This window comes from Tachypleus tridentatus, chromosome 9, assembly GCF_004210375.1.
Source record: "Tachypleus tridentatus isolate NWPU-2018 chromosome 9, ASM421037v1, whole genome shotgun sequence".
Taxonomy (NCBI): domain Eukaryota; kingdom Metazoa; phylum Arthropoda; class Merostomata; order Xiphosura; family Limulidae; genus Tachypleus; species Tachypleus tridentatus.
The window spans coordinates 113,152,072-113,174,437 of record NC_134833.1 but is presented as its reverse complement, the minus strand read 5'-3'; the positions used below and the strand labels follow the sequence as shown (position 1 = coordinate 113,174,437).

The window sequence follows — 22,366 nt, the reverse complement described above, 5'->3', positions numbered from 1 at the left end:
ATTTACCATCTTTATATTTGACTCTAACTGTTGATTCATTTAAGGAATAAGCATCTGTGTCAAGGGCAGATGTAGATAGATATGTAAATGTGAAAGATACTAGGTTTAAGTTTCACTATCCTTATATAATGATTGATTAATTAGATTTTTGACATGTTACATGTTGACATGTTTTTTCAGCTGTTATTAATAACATTGGTAGTTTACATGTTGTGTATTGCAAACAAATATTGACTTTTAAAACTAGAAAAATACCTTTATTTTAATGCCTACACTTCCCATTGTATGAATAAAATCCAAATAATTTTAGAACAAAACAAACTTAGTTTATAAACAGTTGTGATAATCTATACCAGAGATTTTTGCATTAGTCCATTAGGAAAAAAAGTCAGGCAGTCTGTTTATGAATTGTGGTATATAAGTTTTAAATTGAGGTTTGATATTTTATAATTAATTAGTGATTTCATTGATTACAATAGCTCTATCTCCATTTCTTATGTTCATATGCACATTCCTAGCTTATTTTAATGATAATTTTTTATCAAGTGTTTCAGAAAATCTATTCAGTAAGTGAACATATCTTTACACAAATTACAAAGTAATAATGCTATTTTCAGATTATTTCTTGAAACCAAAGGAAGAAAGAACAAATGTCGAGGAGAACTGTTTCAACAGAGAGCAGGCGAAGTACTGCTGCCCAGTTTTTTATGGATGAAGATGAGAATCTGGAACCCGAACAACCCAAGTCAACATATGACAGGGTGAGTTAATATATTTATAAAAATATAGTTATGTTCTTTTTCTTTTAAAGAGGGAGAATTTTAAGCTACATGAGTAATTTAGTACAAAAGTATATAAATATTTTTTTAAATTTATAAACAATTTTTTGAAATCTAACCTGTAAGTAGTATTTACTACTTGAGAATTGTTTAAACCATCCCATAATGGGACAGCTGTAGGTCTTCTGATTTACATTGCCACAATCAGCAGTTTGATTCACCTTGGTGAACACAACAGGTTTCCCAATGTGACATTGCTATTAGAAAACAAACTGTCTAAATTGCAACTGTAACTAAAAATAACCATGTTGATTGTAATTTTGGTTGAATAAATGCTGTATATGGAGATATATCTTTATATAAAGTTTGAGCCAGCTGTTCGGAAATTAGTAAAAATGTATCTTGGGATTAACACTTTTACCAAAATAAAGCAGAGAACAACATTTTGACCTTAAATCATCTTCAGGTTAACAAAGAGAGAGTTTGCAACTGACCATTGCTGGGCACATGTCTTAGGAATGAGAGGGTAAACAGGTATGGGATTGTAGGGGGCATTGCAATTAGATGTTAGGTTATTAATTAGTATAGGTATAAAGGTGTTCCTTCATATTGGTTTAATTTGGTTTTAGTTGTTATGTAAGTTGGGCTTCTTTGAGTTTGCATTGATTTATATTTGTTTTCCTACTGAGTATTTGGGTGTTTTCAAGAGTTATGTATGATTTGCAGTGTTCAAAAATGTGTGAAAGTGTTTTTTGTGTTCTTTGAATCTGGTTTCCATTTTTCTGCTTGTTTCACCAATATAGAAGGTGTGGCAGTTGTTGCATTGTATTTTGTATATAATGTTGGTGTTGTATTTGTCAATTTAGTTTTGTACCTGGTTTTTGAATAAATTTGGTGTTTACTGGAATGTTTTGTTACAAGTTTTTTCCAAGAGTTGGTAATTTTTTTGCTGATGTTGGAATTGTATGATATGCAGCAGTGTAAGGTTTTGTAGTTTGTTGATATTGGGATTTATTATTGGGTTGAGGAATAATTCATGAGCGTTTTTTCAAGTTAAAAAAATATATTCATAAATGAAACGCTTTCGCAAAATATTTCATGTCATTTGGTAGATAATTTTTTGCTTTAATAGATGGTGTGTTTGATTTTCATATGTCTTTAATTTTTGCTTTCATTTTCAGCTCATTAAATGGAATGTCAAGTGGACAAAATTGAGCATTTTCGACACCATCTGCTTTTCGCATTTAATTTCTTGCAATTTTGTTTAAAACAATGCATACTATATACCTAGGTATTACATGAAATAAAGTATCATAATAAATGTTTTGGGTGTAATGTGTTCATGCATTGAAGTATTGTATAGTCTTGCATGTAATGCTTGAATGAAATTATTTAAAAATGTTCACAAATTATTCCTCAACCTAATATTATTTGTTTGTTGTTGAGCTAGGTGTGTGCAAATGTTTTCAATGGTTTTTGTGATGTTGATGAAATGTTTTATTTTGTTGGTTTCATTGTTAATTTTATTGGGTGAGCATAGTTTTGTGGCTGTGTTCATTTGGTTTCTTAATGTGTTAAATTTTTGTTTTATTTGAAAATAAAACTTCATATATGTTTTTATTGTTTAACATAGGAAATGTAATTTTTTATTTCAGGTTGTTAATTTACTTAATGAAGCAGCAGCTTCATCATGGGAAAGTCAGAAAGTTACCAACTTGCGCCAAGTTCAGGAGCTTGTGGTTCACAAAGAGCCAAACTTACTGGACAATTTTTTGGATGTAAGTAAAATATTTTAGGAAAGATACAATTGACCATACTAATTACTAAGTGTGGCAAGGAATATTAAAGTATTTTGACAAATGTTTTCATTTTAGTTGTTCAGAAGTTTCTAAACTCAGTATCATTAAAATGACAATCTTTATATGTAACTTTGTGACAAACTGTCAGTTAGACTTAATAACCAATATTGATTTTACTTGTTATATTAGTTGTATTAATAAAGTGAAACAGGCCTGCTTTAGAACTAGTCATACTTGTATTGTGAAATTATATATTGTAGAACGATTATAAAAGTATTGTCAAAAGAATGCTACATTGTTAATTCAAAGTGCATGAATAGTGGGAGATGTTTCCCTAGATGTAGGAATTTTATATTTTGGAATGCATTTTTACCTGTACTGTATCATGGATAGCTCAGTAGTTTGTGCTGTGCTTATCAGTCTCTGAAATAGCATGACAGTTGGTCATTCCATATGAATGTAAAGTATGAAATTATTTTCATGATTAATTTTAATCCTTGGCAAATCTTTTCACCTATAAACTGCATATTACTTTTCAGTCTGGAAATCCACAAGGTATTTTAGTTATTCTTAGAAGTACTTATTTCAAGCATGAGTTAATATTTTTTTTGTTATATTCTCTTCATGTTTAATTTAGTCTGTTATTATTTTATGAAGCATCTTGCATTGCATTCTTTTTTGTTCCAAAGGAATATTTATAACATTGTTTCTTTGTTAAAATTTCTACAGGAAATGCTTGCTTTCCAAAATGACAAAAGTACAGATGTGAGAAAAGTTGTTGTTGGGTTTGTGGAAGAGGCTTGGTAAGATAACTTGATCAGTGTTATATAATTTGACAGTAGTGACAATAACTTACTTAACATAGTAGTAACATTTAACTTCACCTTTCTTACTTTTTCCCAAGATCTGTAAATGCTCAATTACGTGTTCTTTACTTTTTGTCAGTATGTCATCAGAATTCTTAAACTTTATAATGAAAGTTGTGTGGTTCAGGGTTTTTATGATTCAGAAACCAATGTTCACATTAATCCACAAATTTTATTAATAGGGACATTAGATTTTTATTTATAATGTGTCAAAGGGATGCATACAAAATCTACCTTCAGGTTGTTGTTTAATCCTATTCATGACAAGTATAGCTTTCAATGTAATTGAAGTCTTGTCTTCACTTCTTCAATTTGAAACTACAAAATTCATAGTGCTTCCTTTGGTGTTGCAACAAAAATGTTCTATCTCACTTTATGGTGGTTTAGTTTGATTTGGATCTTGTGCCATCTATCTTCAAATTGTACAAGAAGGACTTTGTTACAAGAAATGACAGGAAAACATCATGAACAAATTAATGCAAAGTAGTAAACTTAAATGTTACTACATGAAGGAAGTAATAACTGAGAAAATTGAAGATTCTGATGTTTTTGTTTTGTGTAAAAGTATGCGGGGCCTCTGTGTTTTCTTCAGGACTCATGGAATATGAGTGCTAGTGTGAACACTGAGGAATAGTTTTAAGATATTCTAAATGCTTAGAAGTTGTTACCACAAAATAATAGTATTTGATACAATATCATACCTCTTCTCACAAAAAGCTTTCTCAATTAGTACTGTCCTTTGTTGGTGCAAGTTTTTTTGTTTGCTGCTAGTCTTGTAACTCCTGCTTCTTTCTGCATGTCTACATGTACTTTATCAAGCAGTAACCCTTCACCAATAAGAGTGCAGCACTACGTCTCAATTGGTAGTCTTACCATTAAGATGTTTTTGTTTGAGAATTTTAGGATCATTGACTTTAGTGCAATTTTTTTTCTAGTTTGTGTTTCACAGCTTTCAGTAGCTACAACTGTTACTACTGTTCCTGCATGGGCAGGATTACTGACAAGATGTTCAGGGTTGGACCCACAGTTATTGGGAAGTTACATGACTTCTATGATTTGTAGTGAATTTTCTTATTATATTCAACAGTCACCTCCACCACATGAGAAGTAACTTGTCTTGCTTTCACCTGTTGTATCTGACAAGGAAGACGAAAATTTGAGAGTCTTTTTACCTCTTCTGGTTGTGCTTCACAGTTGTGTGTCTTTTTGAGGAAAGTGTCTAGGTCTCCTTTTCCTCCATTTGTTGACATAATAAATAAGGTATGTTCAGTTTTGTTTTTCTTTCCTCTGATTCTATCCCTACCCTCCTTGGTGATGAAGTTTTGGTTCAATGTCTAGTTTTTTACCTTCACCCAATCTGAGTGTCATATAATTGTCATATAATCATTTTTTTGCATTTCATCAAACCAGCTATCCCTTTTTACACTCTTAGTGTTTGAGAAATGTTATTCCTTTGTGGAGTTTGGACCCTGATACCTCACTTTCCTCTTTGGTCCTTGATTTACAGATCCTGTACAAGTATCATACACCCTTATTTTACCCTTTTGCCAGTTGTTGCTGCTTATTTTTTGACTCTCCACAATCAGTTGGTTGATCATTGTCATCTTCAGGGCACTCAGTATCATTGATTTCATACTTGAATCAGGACCAGTGTAGGCCAGGCTATTTTACTTTACCCATGTTTGGGGCATGCTAACAGTCAGTCTCTAGGCTTTGAAGATTGTTTTTCAAGGTCTGGTCCTTCATTTACTGTCTTTTCCACCATTCTCTCTCCATCTAATTTCCTTCCACCCTTTGCAGGATCCTGCTCAGTACCAGTATTTATTTAAGGTTCAAGATTTACATTGGAAAGGATGCCATTGAATGAGGAGATTTTTTTTGTCTGGTGTTTTATTCTTGTTTACTTGTCACTTTAAAAAATACAGAGACTGCAACTCAGTAATAGATTTTTTTGTCTTTGAATCATTTTCTCATGGTTTCCAAGTTTACCATGGAGTTGTATGTAATTCTTCTTTGGGTTTACACTCCAGCTCTGTGGATGACAAAGTTGATGTGTTGGGTGCTTATCTGCATATTCCCCGTCTCTCCAGCATTCCAACATTTCCTTTGATTTATTCATCATGGGTGTGTTTTTGTGTTTTAGGCCCTTCTATTTGGCCTAGCCTGAGCCTTCTGTATTTTGCTAAGTTTTGCATTTGTTAGACAACTGCTTCATTCTTGAGGCTTTCATTTCTATTGTTATATGGATGACTGGCTACTGCTGGCATCTTCGCAGATTGACTCTGCACTCCATACATGGTTTCTTCTTCAGGAAGTGGCTCGGGTAGGTTGGCTCATCAAAATGGAGAAGTCATTCCTCAAACCTACCCAGTTTTTGGTTCATCTGGTTGTGTTCTTCAATTTCTTTTTTCTAGTTGGGCACAGTCTTTTCCTTTTGTCTGCAAGATATGGAATGGCTAGTTTACAAGGTCTCCTCCTCATCTCTTTCTGCATGAGAGGTTCTGTTTCTTTGCAGGTGTGTCATACTTTGTGTGCCATGAATTTGGTAGCAAACCAGTTATCCTGACCTGATAAGTTGCTACTGACATATTGGTCTCTGAATCTTGGTGGTGCTTGTTGGGATATCTGAAATATGGATGCCTTTGTACCTCCTCTCAATACCAAAGGTCCCCATTTCTGGTTGCCTGTTCATCATTCTTAGGCAGACACAGTGGATACTCTCAGCCAGAATTGATCAAACAGTACTTATATGTATGTTTTCCTATTTGGCTCCTTCCTAATGTGCTTTCAGTAGCTCAGAACACACTCTGTTAAGTTCTGTTAGTTGCATCATGTAATTTCCATTACTACAACAGCTGTTTGTGTTGCCCCCTGCTAGTACAGCGGTATGTCTTTGGATTTACAATGCAAAATCAGAGGTTCAATTCCCCTTGGTGGGCTCAGCAGATAGCCCTATGTGGCTTTGCTATAAGAAAACACACACACACTGTTTGTGTTACTACCCATCCTTATCCCTTTGTTTCTCATGCTCCTTCATCAGCTCCACTTCATCATATGTTATTCTTTCTTACCCATATTCCACCTTCACATGTAGATTTTGTCTGGACCCTCTCCAGAAGATGTGGAGTTTTCAGGTATGTTGCCTCCTTGACTTCTCATCATGTTTGCCCATCCTCATTGGTAGTTTATTGGTGTAAGTGGACTACATGCCATGCTTGGTCTCTGTGCTGGGATCACTATCCTTTTGTTACTACTGTTGCTCATTTGTTGTCATTTTTCACTTGACTTTATGACAGGAGCCTATTGGTTTCCTCTGTTGCTGGTAACCATGTGGTTTTGTTTACCACTTTTTGGTTTACCAAATTTGCATCAGTGTTTCAGTCTCCTGACCTGTCTTGGTTATTTTGTTCTTTTTCTGTTTCTTGTCCTTTCCTTCCTGCCACACTTCCCAACTGAAATTCCAGTGTGGTCCTTTATGCTCTTACTCATTCTCCATTTGAACCTTTATCATTTTGTTTGTTATATCACCTGTCATTGATCTCCCTGTTCCTGTTGTTGTTGGCATGTGGTTGCTATTATTACAGCATATTGCAATCAACATTCACTGTGTTTTGTTCCATTCTTCCTATATTCTCCTTTTTCCAAACTGTTCTTTTCAACCTAAGAGGGTAATTCCATTTTCAACTTATTTGTCATTTATCTCCTATCTTTATGACAATTAAAATCGAGATTACCTTTTATGTCCAGTCATAGCATTTCAGTGGTGTGTTATCTGACATGCACTGATCGCTTCCATGATTCCCATGTACATTTGTTTATTACTTTGAACCCTGCCATTTCATGTTATCTTTTGCTCTGTATCCTTGTAGGTTAGATTCATCAGGTCATTTGCCTGACACATTCTTTACTTTCTTTGAATATTTTGTCATCACATTCCCTTCCTGAAGATGTCCTTGTTTGCCAATATCTGTCTTTCTCTGGACATCATTAGTGCAGGTATATGGACTGCCCCTTACACTTTGTCTCATTACCTCTGGGTATCAGTTCCCAGTTGGGTCAGATGTTGGTTCAAGATGATTCAGTCCCATAATGCTTCACATGTTTGGCTGGTACTCTCCTGTTGCAATGCCACCACGTTTTGGACTGGGGAGACACCCCACATTGGAGTCCCTCTTCGTATTCACACCTTATGCTGGATGCCAGTTTCTGGTGAATTTGGTGCTTGTTGAAAATGGATGAAATATATGGTTTCCCACATGTTTAAGCTGGGTTTGCTGTTTATACTGTAGACTAGATGTAATATTCCCAATGTCACCATCATGAAGACAAAAATATTTGGGTTCCTCTATGTTCCTGAGGAGGGTACTAGTTAAAAAAGTGTTTTGTGAGGTAAGTGTCTATTTGGATATGTCTTTAGTTCATGAAAATGTTAACTTTAATTATCTGACCTCAACCCTATGGTTATGGGCACACTTGTTCTGCATATGTCACAAGATTTTACTTTTACATTCAAATTTCAGTTAAACAATCTTATGATTAATATATGTCAATAAAATTAGCATTAAAATTTACATTTTATTTTGAAGTTTTATGTTTTTCAAGTTTAATTTCTCTAATTCTTATTTTAGTTTTGTGCACAAGTTCACAAAATTTTAATGTCTGGACTTTGTAACTTGAATACTTTTTGATGTACACTAACCTTCCATGTGTAAATAGAATCTGGGTTAATTACTCTTAGAAGTTCTTCACAGAAATCCTGAGAGATTTTCTATGGATACTCTTCACCTTCTCTTCTCCACAATAACTCACATATTACTGTTGGCTCTTGCATTAAATATATGGTTTCTTTATTATTGGGACATTTTCAGTCAGGACTCAGTTTTGGCTTATGTCAATTTACCCTCCACTTATCAAGGATTTATGTCTTGCTTCTTTTCTTAGGTATTACTTCTTAAATACTATCCCTAACAATATTAAATTACTGGTGACATTAGCCCACCAGTAATCCACCCTATGATTCATTGTGTCTTGAACAGAAACTTTCATGCCATCTGTTCTTGTTTCCTGTCATTCATTTTGACAGCCATTACCCGTTTCTTCAAATCCTCGTACTTCCTTTCGCTGAGGTCATCAGTGACGTACTACCTATTACCAACAGTACCGGTGACTACCTGGTGGGTTTGGGTCCATTGGAAACCCTTGACTGTTGGCTTTCCTTTGTCAACAATCAGTGGGTGACACAGGTTCTTTCAGAGGGTTTTGCTTTCGAGTTTCTTTCCCCACGTCTGTTTCTCCTTATCCCATTTTCTTTCCTCTTCATGAAGATCCCATAACATGTCAACATCTGTCAGAGGAGTTTCAAGATTTACTGTTGCAGCAGGCTATTGAACCAGTTCATCATCCCACAGGGGTGTTTATTGATGGTTTTTCATGGTCCCCAAGAAAACCAGGATTGGAGACCAGTTATTAATTTACCATGCCTGAACTGCTTCATTACACTCCACAAGTTCACTATGGAGTCCTTTCTTACATTAAGGTGAGCATTTTACCTAGAGTTGTGGATGACAAAAATGGATTTCTCCAATAACTACCTCCACATTCTGATGGCACTTCAATGCCCCAATCAAGGGGGCACCTAGTTCATAGATCTGTTTTTTGACTTTGGGTATTCTATTCTGAGCCCATGGATATCATATTATCTTATTACATATCACATGCCAAGTGCTTTCAATCTAGCCTTTGATTGTCTTTCAAATGTTGATGGATGCTTTCCTTCAGGGATGGGTGGCTTGGGTCAGTCACCATAAAGCTTTGGGCCATTGGTTTGCAGATTAAACTATTTTACATATCAGTGTTCTCAAATTTCTAAGTGGTTCATTGGGCATTACATCAATCTGTCTTTCAAACTGGCATTGAATCTATTCCACAAAGAGGCCATTAGATCTGCTTATTTTCAAGAACCTTTGCCTTCTATGGGGTTCTTTCCAATTTAATGCATTTTCCAAGGGCCTCAGTACTAAGTTGCTCCTTTTTTGGTCACCTGTACCACATGCATAGACTCTGGCTGTTCATATTTTCAACCAGGATTGGTCTCACAAATACCTTTATGTGTACCCTCCCATCCAGTTGCTTCATCAGGTAATTTCTCTGCTACACTCTACATCTTGTTGGGTCCTCCTTATTGGTCAGAACAACCTTGGTTTCCAAGGTTACAATATCTAATCATCTCATTATATGTCCCTCTTACACTGTTTCCTTCCCTTATTTGTCAGTTTCAATGCCCTATTCTATATCTTAATCACCTTTGTCCTGCCTCTTTATGCCTGGCTTTTGTCTGGTCTTTGGCAAGAAGATCTAGCTTCACATATATAGTTGCCTCCTTGTTAGCTAATTCCATACATCCATCTTCTATGGAGGTGTACCAGTGCAAGTGGAAAGTTCTCCAGTGTTGGTCTGCTGGTAGGAGATTTTCTGTCAATAAGTCTTTTGTGGTTTGGGTGTTGGAATTTCTAACCTAGCTCTTTGACCATGAGTCTTCAGTCTTCTGCTTTCCAGATATCAGGTGGTCTCCTCCCATACCTTCCATTTTTCCAGTTACAGTAGGATTTTTACTTTCTCTGTTCTCATTGTGCTCATACATTTTTTCAGGATTTAGAGGCTTTCCATGTGTTCTACATTTTTGGTATGAGAAATTAATGTGGTCCTCTGTGCCCTAACTTTACCTTTGCTTGATCAACTTTTCTCATACTTCATGTTTCATCTCTCCATTAATACCTATTTCCTTCTCTTGGTCTGCAGATGTTGCCAATCTAATTTGTCTGCCATTGACTTTTCACCTATCCTTTATCACTATACCCATCTTCTCTATCCTGATCATTCTTTTCTTCCTAAGAAATAAAAGGAGCAACCTGTTTTTTTTGTTATTATTAGTCATGATGTTTCAGTGTACTTCTCTTATGAGTTTGATCTGCTAAACATTTGACATTTACTTTTTCTGTTTATTTAACTGTCAATAACTAAAGTATAACCACGCTGAAAATAAATAAAAAAATCACTACTTGTTTTAGTAGATTGTTTACATGAAATCACCATAATACAATACCTCTGAAGGCAACAAACACTCCTGAAACGATAGTCAACTGAACCCAATTAATGTAATAATTGTTTGGAAAATTCAGGGTAATCACATTGCACTTAGAATCAGTGAAAACATTTATGGCGACAATGTGATGAGTAATTTATCAGCTTGTGTATATATCATCAGAATAAGACTTTTCCAGAGTAACAATACTGTACGTTGAAGTTGTCTAAACTTTTTTATGTGGTTTAGTACTGATACAATAAATAGTGCAATTCTTTGAATATTGGTAATCATGTTGGGGTGTTTACAATTTAGTTTGTAAAATCCCATTTCCCTTTTCAGCACTTATTCAACAACCAAAAAAAAATTAGGTATAAGTATTACCTATAATACTTTTTTAGTTTTGCAAGCATTATAAGTTTCATCTTCTTTGAAAGACATTCTTAGTGAGATTTATAGTTTCTGTGGTATGTGTTTTCTAAAAGTTGTTCACATTCCTGAACAGTTGTATACCATCTCTTCAAGAATGTGAACAATTTGATATCTGTATATATGTTTCAATTTTTGAATGTACATTGTGAGTAAATATTTGCATACATTTATATAGATGAGGTTTTTGTGGTTTTCATTGCTTTCCTTTACTGCAAATTTTTAAATTTTAAGAAAAATATAAGTTGTAAAGTTTCTAATGTTGAATTATTTCCTTTTACATTGCCTCAGTGTAGACAATTAGGAAAATACAAGCTCAGTAGGCCTAACAACGTAGCCCTACAAAGTACAAATCTAACTGTAATACCTACCTTTTGCAAACTCTGCTAATATTTTGGCTACCATACATTACATATATAACTATATATTTACTCATAAATGCTTAAGTGAATGAAAATTAGATTGAAAATAATGATTTCTACTAACAAAAAATAATGATAAAAATATAATTATGTGTTAAAAATTTAATTTCTCTTTGGAACAACAACTTGGTTATCACTATTCAACAGTCTTAACAAAATTATTATTTTCTCTTCCACACTTTTTAAAAACAACGTTCAGAATCCCATTAAATACAACATGCTCTTTTTATTGGTTATAAAAATATCTTTAAGAAAAGAAGGTGGAACTAAACAAGAGGTTTGGAAAGAATGAAGTAGGAGGAGGTGCCAATCTAGTTGATTTGCTAGATTCATTGTTATCTCAGCAAATGAAAGTGGTAGGAAGTTCTACATTTAAATTCTAGCTTGCCAGTATCTAAAATTCATGTTTCTAATTTGTTAATCAGATGTGGATGTATATTGTAGGCATAAAAAAATATAAGCAGAACAACAAGACTTGAGAAGGTGCTAGATAACAACAAATTGATATGTAGCTTTTCATATAGGTGTGGGGGATAAATTAGCAAATTGGATAGAATAGTGGCTGAAGGAAGAAAGCAGAGGGTTGTTACAGAAGGAGTTCAGTCAAATTGAGTTAATGTTACAAGTGGGTACCTCAGGGCTCAATCTTATGACCTTTGCTTTTTTTGTTTTTTTACATCAGTGAAATAGGTGAAAGAATAGTCAATAAATTACTTGAATTTGCAGATAATATTGAAGCCTTGGATGTTGCTAGCTGTGAAGGGAATGCCTCTGATTTATAGAAGGATTTTATTTATTTATTTAGTGAATTTTAATAGATTGCCTAATAACTAGTTCAGGTGTGGCCTAGTGTTTAATGTGTTCAGACTGTAAATCTGAGGGTTCGTGAGCCATTATTATGCTATATATAAATCTCACAGTTTGGTTAGACAAGAGTAGCTCAAAAGTTGGTTGTGGGTGCTGTTGATCAATTGCTTTCCTTCTAATGTATAAGTTCAATTTAGGGTCAGGAAAATATTATCTAGACAGACATTTAAGTAGTTTTATACCAAAAAGTTAAAGCAAGCTGCTAAAGTTAAGTAAGTGGAAAAGTTCTGTTTTGTATTTTATTTTACTTGGTATTTACTTATGTTATTTAGTATATGCAGACAACTGTGAGACCTCATTAGTTATTGAAGAACATGTGCTACCAGTTACATTTGACACAGAAGTATGAATGGGATACTTGGTTGAGTAAGAAAAGTTTGCAGGAAACCTGTGATTGCTTAATTTGTGGTAACTTTGTGACTACTCTTGTGTGAAAAAGAACAAAAGATATATTTTTGTTAATAAAACAAGTTGAAACTATGTGTATGAAATAGTTTTTAAAGATGTATACAATCTTAGTGTAAAACAGTATAAAAAATTTTCAAACATTTTAATTGTTTCATTTCATATTCAGACACAAGAATCATGCTTGCAAAAGCTGCATTCACCAAATTGTTTTTTACTGTTTTTCAAGAAAAATTACTACTATGGTTCATGATGCATTCTAATTGGTTAGTAAATGTCATAGATTTCAGAAATAAATAGCTTAAATATTAATTTCATTCATCAGCAGTACCTATTTTCATGCATAAAATAAAATTTTAAGTATAGAGATTATTCATTCAAGTACTGCAAAGGAAAAATTGTCACTTAACACTCCTACGAAAAGTGGGGCCTAATAGGCCCCAGAGCAACTTGAAAGGTTATTAATATTAGGCTAATAATTTTGTATTTAAATGAAATTGCCATTTAAATCCATTAATGAATGGATTAACGAGATTCCCACTGTCCCTATCTACTATCTAGTGAAACCACAGCCAGGAGAACGGGCTTGGAGAAATCAGGACTAGAAATGTCTTTTCGTAGGAGTGTTAATGTTTAGAATTCTTTGTTGTTCTGATGGTGTAAGTACACTAATCATTGAAGGGACTCATTGTTGCATAATTAAAACCAACAGTGAACATAAATTTTAAGCTGCTTAAATGGGTGTGACAACCATAATTAATTGCAATCTAAATAAAAGTTATATGGACACTAAAAATGCTTATATAAAAAGATATTTTCTGAAACAGTAGTGTTGTGGTAACTTTACAAGTAACATAGTGTTAATGGTCATAAAATTAAATTTATATTTGTTTTTATTTGCTCACTCCATCACAAATTTTATTGCTAAGGACATTATTTTTCTTTTCTTTTTTAGCAAGAAGGACCCTGATGTGCTTCCTAAAGTAGTTGCCAACTTGAACATGATGCTTTCAGATGAATCGGTAGCTATTCAGAAACGTGTCATTCAAGCTGCTACACGACTATATAAAGTTGCTCTGAAGGTGAGGCTATACATTATGAATGTAAAATACATTACAGAATTGTATGACCCATTTAATCCTAAACTGTTTTTTAAAGCATAAAAAACACCATAAAAAAAGGATATAAAATGAAATAGATTAAATCATGTTTTCTATAGGTTCCAGGCTATATATAATTCCAGAACTTTACATTGTGCCATTTACTTTAACATGTAACTAGTTTATGTATTTATTTGTGTATACAGAGTTCTAGGTTTAAAAATTTAACATGCATATTTCTGTTGGAATAATCAGTTTGGTCCAACATTTTTAGACTGTTAAAAGTGTTAAGATTTATATAATAAAATAACAATTCTTCCAGTTTTAAAATAACATCAATTATTCATCTTTATCTATATCTATCTATCTATACATCTGTGTGTACTTATATATTACGATTATTTAATTAGAACAATCATTGAATTGTGTAAGTAGAAATCTAGTGCTCTACCAGTTTGTGCTTTACCACTTTAATATCTAAAGTGTAGGATTTTTAGTAATTGACCCACACTTTTTAAAACCTTTTCTTGGAAACATATATTTGTAACAACTAACAATTTATTTATTAATATAAAATACATGGTGTAGTAAGGCATATTTTTAATCTCAAAAACATGTATTTGAATGAATGTTTTTGTATTTGAACCCTTTTACAAATGTCTTTGAATTTAGATATGTCATAATGATATTGATGTTCACTACATTTTTAGTCACCATTTTGTACAAACTTTTATATTTTTTCAGTGGTTATGTAAGGCAAAAGTTGTAGATGATATTATGGAATCCACGTGGACTTACATGTGCCAGTTAAAGTCCAGAATTGTCACTTTATTAGACTGTGAAAATGATGGGTAATGTCTCACATTCTTTTTTAGAAAAAATATGAGGGAAGCAGGGTATTTTTTAAGTAATAAGATGTAGAATAGTTCATTTATTAATATGTTTGGTGTATCCAAAATTGTTACTTATACACCTGTATTAATAATTTTCCATTCTTTTCCATATTGTGTATTTTGTTTTTGTACAGTTTCAGACAGAAATTATTGCCATTTGGTATTGCCTGAAGGTTGTATTTCAAAGTTTTTTTTGTTAACATAAAAATAAGTATATATGTATACATATAAGAACTATAATGCTGTAGCTTAAATATCTGTATGTATACTAGTGCCTTGATGCACAAGTTTTAACCCAATATTTTGTATATAGGTGGATCATAGTGTGCATGTCATGATGCTTTTACATTGTTGCTTTCAAAATTTAATCAATTTTGTTATCAGTGTATGTTAATAATCTTGACATCAAATTTTTATTTGTCATTAAAAGTTTAGTATTGCATACGTTTGTTTGTTTAACTGGAAAAAAAAATCAGCCAAGACTAATTTATGTTATTATGCATCTGGCAACTTGATTTCTCCATTTTCAGATTTTTTTTTTTTCCAAACCTTTTGTCGTTTTCAGAATGTCCAAACGATTAAAAACACAAACTATAGGTATTGACAGACCAGAAAATGTAATTAGAACCTCCTATCACTTCAGTTTGTTGATATATACAAATAAATAGAAAGAACAGCATTCAGGAATACATTCCTCCATTTATATTTTAGTGGTCAGAGACAACTACAAGAAAAATTGTTGTGTTGAGTAGCAATTAATTTCCTTCTAAATCTTTTCATGAGTTATTTACTTAGAAAGACAGATAAATTTTGATAGATTTCTGGTGCTTAACGTACTTTTTTATGTTTCAGAGTGAAGTCTAAAGTTAAACACAAAAATCTGAGGTTTAGTTCTTTAGATAGACAGAATGTAAATACCTTATTGTGTAGTTTGCTAAGGAAAAGGAACTACAACTTTTTTGTGTCCTAATATGTGTATTTGAAAGACCACAAAATAATTTGTGAACAGCCAACAAAGCATTAAAAAAGGAAAAACATTTATCCTGATAAATGTTGTTAATACATGCATATATTTTGATATTACATGATATAGCCTAATAGTTTGTTTCCCATAAGCTTTCTTCTTTCCCTCCAGGAGATTTATTTCTTATTACAGCACTAAACGATTGTTCAAATATGGCTAATAAAATGAAAAAGAAAGCTGATGCAAAAAGGTTAGAAATTAAGGCCTGTTAGGATAAATAATTGTAATTGTATATTACACCCTATAGTCATTATATAAAAATAGTTTTTGATTTTACCATTTTTAAACTTTTCATTTCACTGTACTTTGAGGATTTCACTACATTTAGTTTCAGAGTAGAGTAGGTAAGATAAAGTATTTTAATTTTATTATTAACTTTATATTCATTTAGAAGGTTCTATAGGTAATGTCAGTGTAATATGAAAACTATGATGTTAGTTCTCTTAACATGGACTCAGTCAGTTTGACCAATCACATGACCTTGTTGCACTCATTTAAATTCTTTATAGTTTTGGTACTACTTATTATCAATGTAGTAAGTGTATCCTCGTAACTGACCAACCTTGTAACTATAAAAAAAATGAAAGTAAATCTAAGTTACTCTTTTTTTTTTCTTTCTAGAATGATTTCATACTGTAATGTGAAACTACATTTATTTTTCCTAAGGAGTTTTAAATCATAACAGTATACATCTGTTTATACTTAAGTGTTGTTTTATATCACTTTGATTGCTCTTTGAATCATAGCTACTACTATTATTCATGCCATTATAAGTTGCAAATCACTTAGAGAACATGGAGCTCACATTACACTATCGAATTACATTATCCACAAGCTACTAGTGAAATACTTTTTTTTTTACCTAATCTAACCTAAAGAGATCCCCATTTTTACATTTTAGTAATTATTATAATAATTAATAAAGGATAAGCATGAAAAACAAGAAATAAAGTACTTACCCAGGTCTTGTTTTTTGCTGTCAGCTGTCAATGATACTTAACCCTATGATATTTACTAGTTGTAGTAATGTACTAAATACTTTTTTATTTAATTGAATAAGTCACAAAAGAACACAAAATAATAACAAGCAAAACACAGGCAATTTTCCACAACTATCACAGTTTTTCTGATTTTCTAACAATGCTAAAAGAGCTGTTACAAGCTCATCCAAGCTAAACGTTATTTTTCTTTAGGGAACGAAGCTTGTATTAACAGAGAAAATGATAATTCTCTATTCAGAAAATTATGTAATATAATATTTCATAAATGAAAACCTTGGCTTTCTGTTGGTGATACATAACATAGTATTAATAGTAAGAGAGAACTATTAACAAATCCTGAAAGAGGATGTGACAGGTGGATGTGGCAAGAGGGGGGTCTGATTTTCTATTTGGTGGCTTTGTTACAAAACAAAATATGACCAGAAGTGCCTGAAGTTTTATGTGAGTAGATTAATTGTATAAGGAGTCTGAGCATTGACAATAACATAGGGAATAATTTACATTAAATTTCATACTTATTGGAGAGATGATGAATAAAATACAGAAGTATACCTAAAGAAAGTATGTGACATTTTTCACACTAGAAGATATTTGGATTTTGTTTAATATTGCTTTAATAAATTGAGAACCTAAAATTTATAAACTATTAAAATATGTATTATTAGCAACAAATACATGATATACTAATTGGTATAAGATAAAGTACATTAATTAAATTTTGAGTGTAAGTTACTAAAACCTTGTGACATGCACAGTAAACATATATCAATATTTACCATGATTCCAAATATACCAAGTATTTCTTTACAAAATTTGGGAAACCTTTAGTAAAAGTGACAAATATGTTGTACACAAAAAATCAGAATGCAACAAAATATTTTTACTAAAGATTTGTCTGTGCACTTATGGAGTCAGACTGAAAGGTGAGGTAATTTTCTTGTTAAGAATAGGAATATTTTTTTCATCTTACAGTTTCATATTTTATTTTCATAATTTCTGGAACTTAAATGAATATCTTTTTTTTTTCCTCAGTAAGACTTTGTTTTCTGTTATTTTCCTCACTGAAAGATTAACTATGGTAAAACAAGTGATGTAAGGTTAAATGAAAAATTGAAAAGTAAGAAATAAATGTAAATTAGTTTTTTATTTCTAGCACTACTCTGTTGTAACAGAGTAATAGTTAATGCTAAGCTTGGAGTAGTTTACATCTCTCTTAATTAATTCAAATGTTTTATTGATCTTTAAGTCATGTCTGACAACTAAATCTGTGTTCACAAACCTGTAACTCACCTGGTAGGTTCCTAAATCAAGTTATGAGTGTGTTAGGAAGTTACTTTAAAGTAAATATATTGGTGTATTTGACTAAGGAGTCTTCTACAGTTGATGTCTGTGACTTGTTTATGATAAATTCAATAATAAACAGTATACACTCCACTTTTTCTTTTTTTTTAAATAATATATATATATATATGTATACACACACACACTTGAAACACGTAAAACGTGTATACAAAAATTCTTTAGACTGTGGAGATTGTAGTTGTATCTGAAACACTGTTTAGTTCTTTTCTTCTTGTCAGAAGTCCATTTAGGCTGATTTAATTGCTTAGAAGTTGTTTGACAAGCTAAGCTATTTTTCTATTATATACATCACAGTGATATCTATATATAATTTACTTGTGCTGTTGTGCGAGTTACTACAGTTCTGTACTTCCAATTATCAACTGCTTTATGTCAAAGTCCACTTAGGTGGGCTCAATTACTTTAGAACACCCTTTCAAGAGACAACTTATTCTCCTTATCTCTTTCAAAATTGTTAATCTCATTCTAACATATTAACCATTAAAACTTTAATTTCTGCAATGGTTAGCTTTACTTTTATCTTTTCTCTGACCAGTCTTCTCTTTCTTGTGACTTTACTATTTCCCTCTGTTTCTGCACTTCTGATCCCCCATATTTATATGTCTGTCACTAGGCCATCTTGAAATCTCTATAGCCTTGATACCATTGAATTATAAGTACAGACTAAATCAGTTAATAATACTACTTTTTCACTATAGTCTTTTATATCTCACAAAGTGCATAATTCAAGATGTTGAATTACACAAGACAAGAGTGTGCATACCTTGCTTAGAAATTTTTTTATTATCTTTTGTTTTTTATCTAACATAACAAGTTTCTAATTTCTATGTCAGTTTTACAACAAAAAAGAAATTTGTATTGAAAAATTTAATTCTTATGTATGGGTTTTGTGTTTTTAGCAGTAGAAGTTTTGAAGTTTCAATAAAAGTTAACCATAATATTTTGTGAAAGGTTTTTGTTGGTATTTTAATGAAGTTTTATTTGTTTTAGATATTGAATTTAAAACATAAACAATAACATTCACAAAGAATACAATGTTCTGTAACTATTGTAATTTGACTGACTTTCTAACTAAGCTATAAGTACCTTACTTGGTTGATCTGAACTCAGTGGTGCCAACTTTGAACCTAGCCAAATAATTTAAAAGCTGTCATCAGAACAAGCAAGTCTTATTTGTAAAGCTTTAAATTAAAAATCTTTTCTGTTGGTTGCTAACATTGTGATAGCAAATGTCAGAAAATTATTGACTTTATTTTCGTGAAAGACCATTTGTGATAGAAGAGTGTAGCAAGTGGATTTGATGTTCAAATTCATATCTCAGAATAAAAAGAAGATTGAATTGAACAAAATTTATTTATGTTACAGCACTGTCTATAATATAAGTTAGTAATTTGTGTTAATATTAAAATTAAATAGGAATAAAATACATATCTAAAATGGACATTTTGCTGCCAAGTTTATTGACATTTGCTGAGAGTAAAACTTTACACACTATGACCCAGCCAGGTTCTAGAAATAAAGACTTGTGTAGAGTTCATAATAAAAATAGAAGTTATAAAGCTGTTGATGGGTTGTATGGAGTTATGGTCTAAATCTGTTTAAATTAACCATACTGTTATGTATTTCTATTTTTCTCTTGTGTGTCATTGAGCTAATTAAGGATATAAGATCATTATAAATTTGTGTGTTCTCTCCTTTATTTCATTATCTTAGCTTGTATTTGTATATGACTTTGTGCATATGTAGGATTCTTATCATTAATTGTATTTCAGGGTTAGAACACACACAGTGAAATTCCTGGAAATGCTTGTTATAACTCAAACTTATCCAGTAGGTGCTTTTATTTAGATCTCTATATAATGGTGCTAAAGCCTCTTTTTAGTATTCTCATGGAATATTTAATGATTTTTAATTTGTAATGAACATAAAAAGGTCATGAGAAATTTATAATGCTTTGAAAAGAATGTAAGAAATATGTTTTGTATTTTACCTATAAACTGACTAAGAATTATTGATTAAAACTATTATTTCTAATGCTGTATTTTGAAGAAAGTAATGTAAAAATAAAAGTATAATGATATGTAGTCTTCCTTTCCTGATTTAATTCAGAAAAAAATAAATAAAATTGGTACACAATGTCAGTCAGACTACAACTTTTGTAATAATTTTTGTGTAAAATGAAAAAACAACTTGTATAATTTCTTCAGGATCCAGACTTTCCATGCAAAGAAACAGAAGTCACACTGTCAGATATTCCTCTTACCTTGAAAATTGCAAGACCTCGGAAGCTTCAAGAAGAAGCAAGGCAGATGTTTGAGACTTTAGTGATATTTCATGGCACGCAGCATATATCTAGGTATAAAAACCCATTGATTTCTATTATCACTAATCTTGTTTAGCATAAGCTATAAGTCTCTTGTGTTGTCTGCAATATATAATTTAGAGATTTAAGACTTTTACTTTTGTATTATGCATCTTGCCCATATAACTTTTGGGATATAAAGTGCTCTTGCTATGAAAATTATTTGAATCAATAGTTCTGTTGGTCAGTTTTGTGGCTTAATGTACAGATGGTTATTTACAATTTATGGTAATTTCAGTGACTTTGTCTCTGGCCATTCCCTTAGTTTGTGACTATACAGGATGAAAACCTTAACCTGTTTGTTTCAATTCACTTGAAGTGATGGTTTTAACTCCTTAACTGGAGGAGACAAGTTACCTTTGCTTACACATGTTGCATTCTTCCTGGGGAAGAGGTGGTAACTTGTACTGATGTAATTTGACCATTTCTGAAATGGGGAGGCTATTTTATCTTATCTGAGCAACTATTTCTTCTTTTATAATTATTCTATGTTGTTTTCTAAAATTGATAATAGCAAATTGTCACAAGCTAAAATTTCAGTCAAAATTTATGCAACCGTATTTATTAGTTCTCTTTGATACTATTATTTCAGCAGTAAAAAACTGCTAAATTACACCAGCAGTACATAGCCATATAAACAAAACATCCAATAAACAAGTTCCTAAATAAATCTGAGAAATGTTTTTAAGATAAAGCATGTTGTCACCAGGAATAACTAAGAACACAGGTCCATTACAGCTATCTGTAAGAAACAATTCTTGAACAAGATAACTCTTGTGGATATATGCTGTAAAAGAGACAGGAGAGCTGTGTTCATAGTCAAGTAGAAGGCCAAATATCAAAATCTGCATAAGTGGTAACTGAAAGGTGACAAATAGAAGTATATCATCGCATTGAACAACTTATCTTTATTAAATGTCTTCAGAAGTCTAGACACTTGGCTATTCTTCTGTTAATTGTTCCACATTAAAAAAATGTCATGAATGCTTTTCCGAGTAACTTATTGTGGTTACAGATAACATTTATTAATGGTTAGTTAGAGTTGAGAAAACATCCAAGGTAAATTCTAGTACAATCAGGTACGTGGCTAGGAAATAACTTTGTATTGATTGGATGCCCAGGCAAGATTCCTATAATGTATAACTCTCAGCCATTTTTTTCAAGTTGGCATGCCAGTTTTTCTGAAAGATATAACTGCAAGTAGAAATATGTGCTCTATCATTTGCAAGAATCTCCTATGAACTTCTGTACTTTGTGGTTGCTGAAACAGTCCTTGGAAGCTATTGCCTTCATATAGTTAATGCACTTTGTAAAATTTCTAGAGGAGAGGGTATCACATTGATCTTCATCTTTTGAGGAAGTGTTGTGCAATGAAAACTATTGCAGGACAGTAGTCCATAAATGTGAACATCAAACCATAGATCATCATCAGTAGAAAGAGGCATTCTTGTGTCACTACCATAGATTGTGATGTGATTGCTCACCTGTATATAAGAAGCATTTAGATACCATTTAAATGTACGAAGTACTTACTAAGTTTTCCTGCATCTACTCACAATGAAAGGGATCATAACAATATCAAGATTAAAAAATACAATTACATCTGTTATTGTACATTGTAAGTTGGTAAATTAAAAGTTATGTATTCGTTTTGTGCTGCAAGTATTTTTTTAAGCTTAGCTGTCACTTATAAGGCTAAACAGATTCCTTATAATTTTAAAACTGTTTAATACTTAAATATAACATATGCCATGGTTGTTTACAAAGTTTGTAACAAAAAAGTTAGAAAGTCCTGGATCATCAGTAATATCATATTTATACAAAAAGATGTAATGATGGAAATAATGTTTGTATAATAAGTGGATACACTGAAATTACTTAACACTGTATGAACATGGCTTATTGGTTACTTATATATGTGATGGAATATAAACATTGATTCCTTATTAACATGATATATGCTTTGTTTGTTTGTT

At 32.0% G+C, this 22,366-nt stretch overlaps 1 protein-coding gene across 5 annotated transcripts in view; it reads left to right on the top strand.

The window, feature by feature from the left end:
- Sym (symplekin scaffold protein) overlaps positions 1-22,366 on the top strand; it is a 76,889-nt gene that overhangs the window by 3,369 nt on the left and 51,154 nt on the right. For all 5 annotated transcript variants that reach the window (XM_076456591.1, XM_076456587.1, XM_076456588.1 and 2 more), the window contains exons 2-8: positions 618-761; positions 2,435-2,557; positions 3,308-3,381; positions 13,604-13,730; positions 14,493-14,599; positions 19,801-19,858; positions 20,236-20,384. In XM_076456591.1, coding sequence (XP_076312706.1) covers positions 651-761; positions 2,435-2,557; positions 3,308-3,381; positions 13,604-13,730; positions 14,493-14,599; positions 19,801-19,858; positions 20,236-20,384 — 749 coding nt within the window. In that variant the 5' untranslated portion in view covers positions 618-650. The remainder of the gene's footprint in view (positions 1-617; positions 762-2,434; positions 2,558-3,307; positions 3,382-13,603; positions 13,731-14,492; positions 14,600-19,800; positions 19,859-20,235; positions 20,385-22,366) is intronic.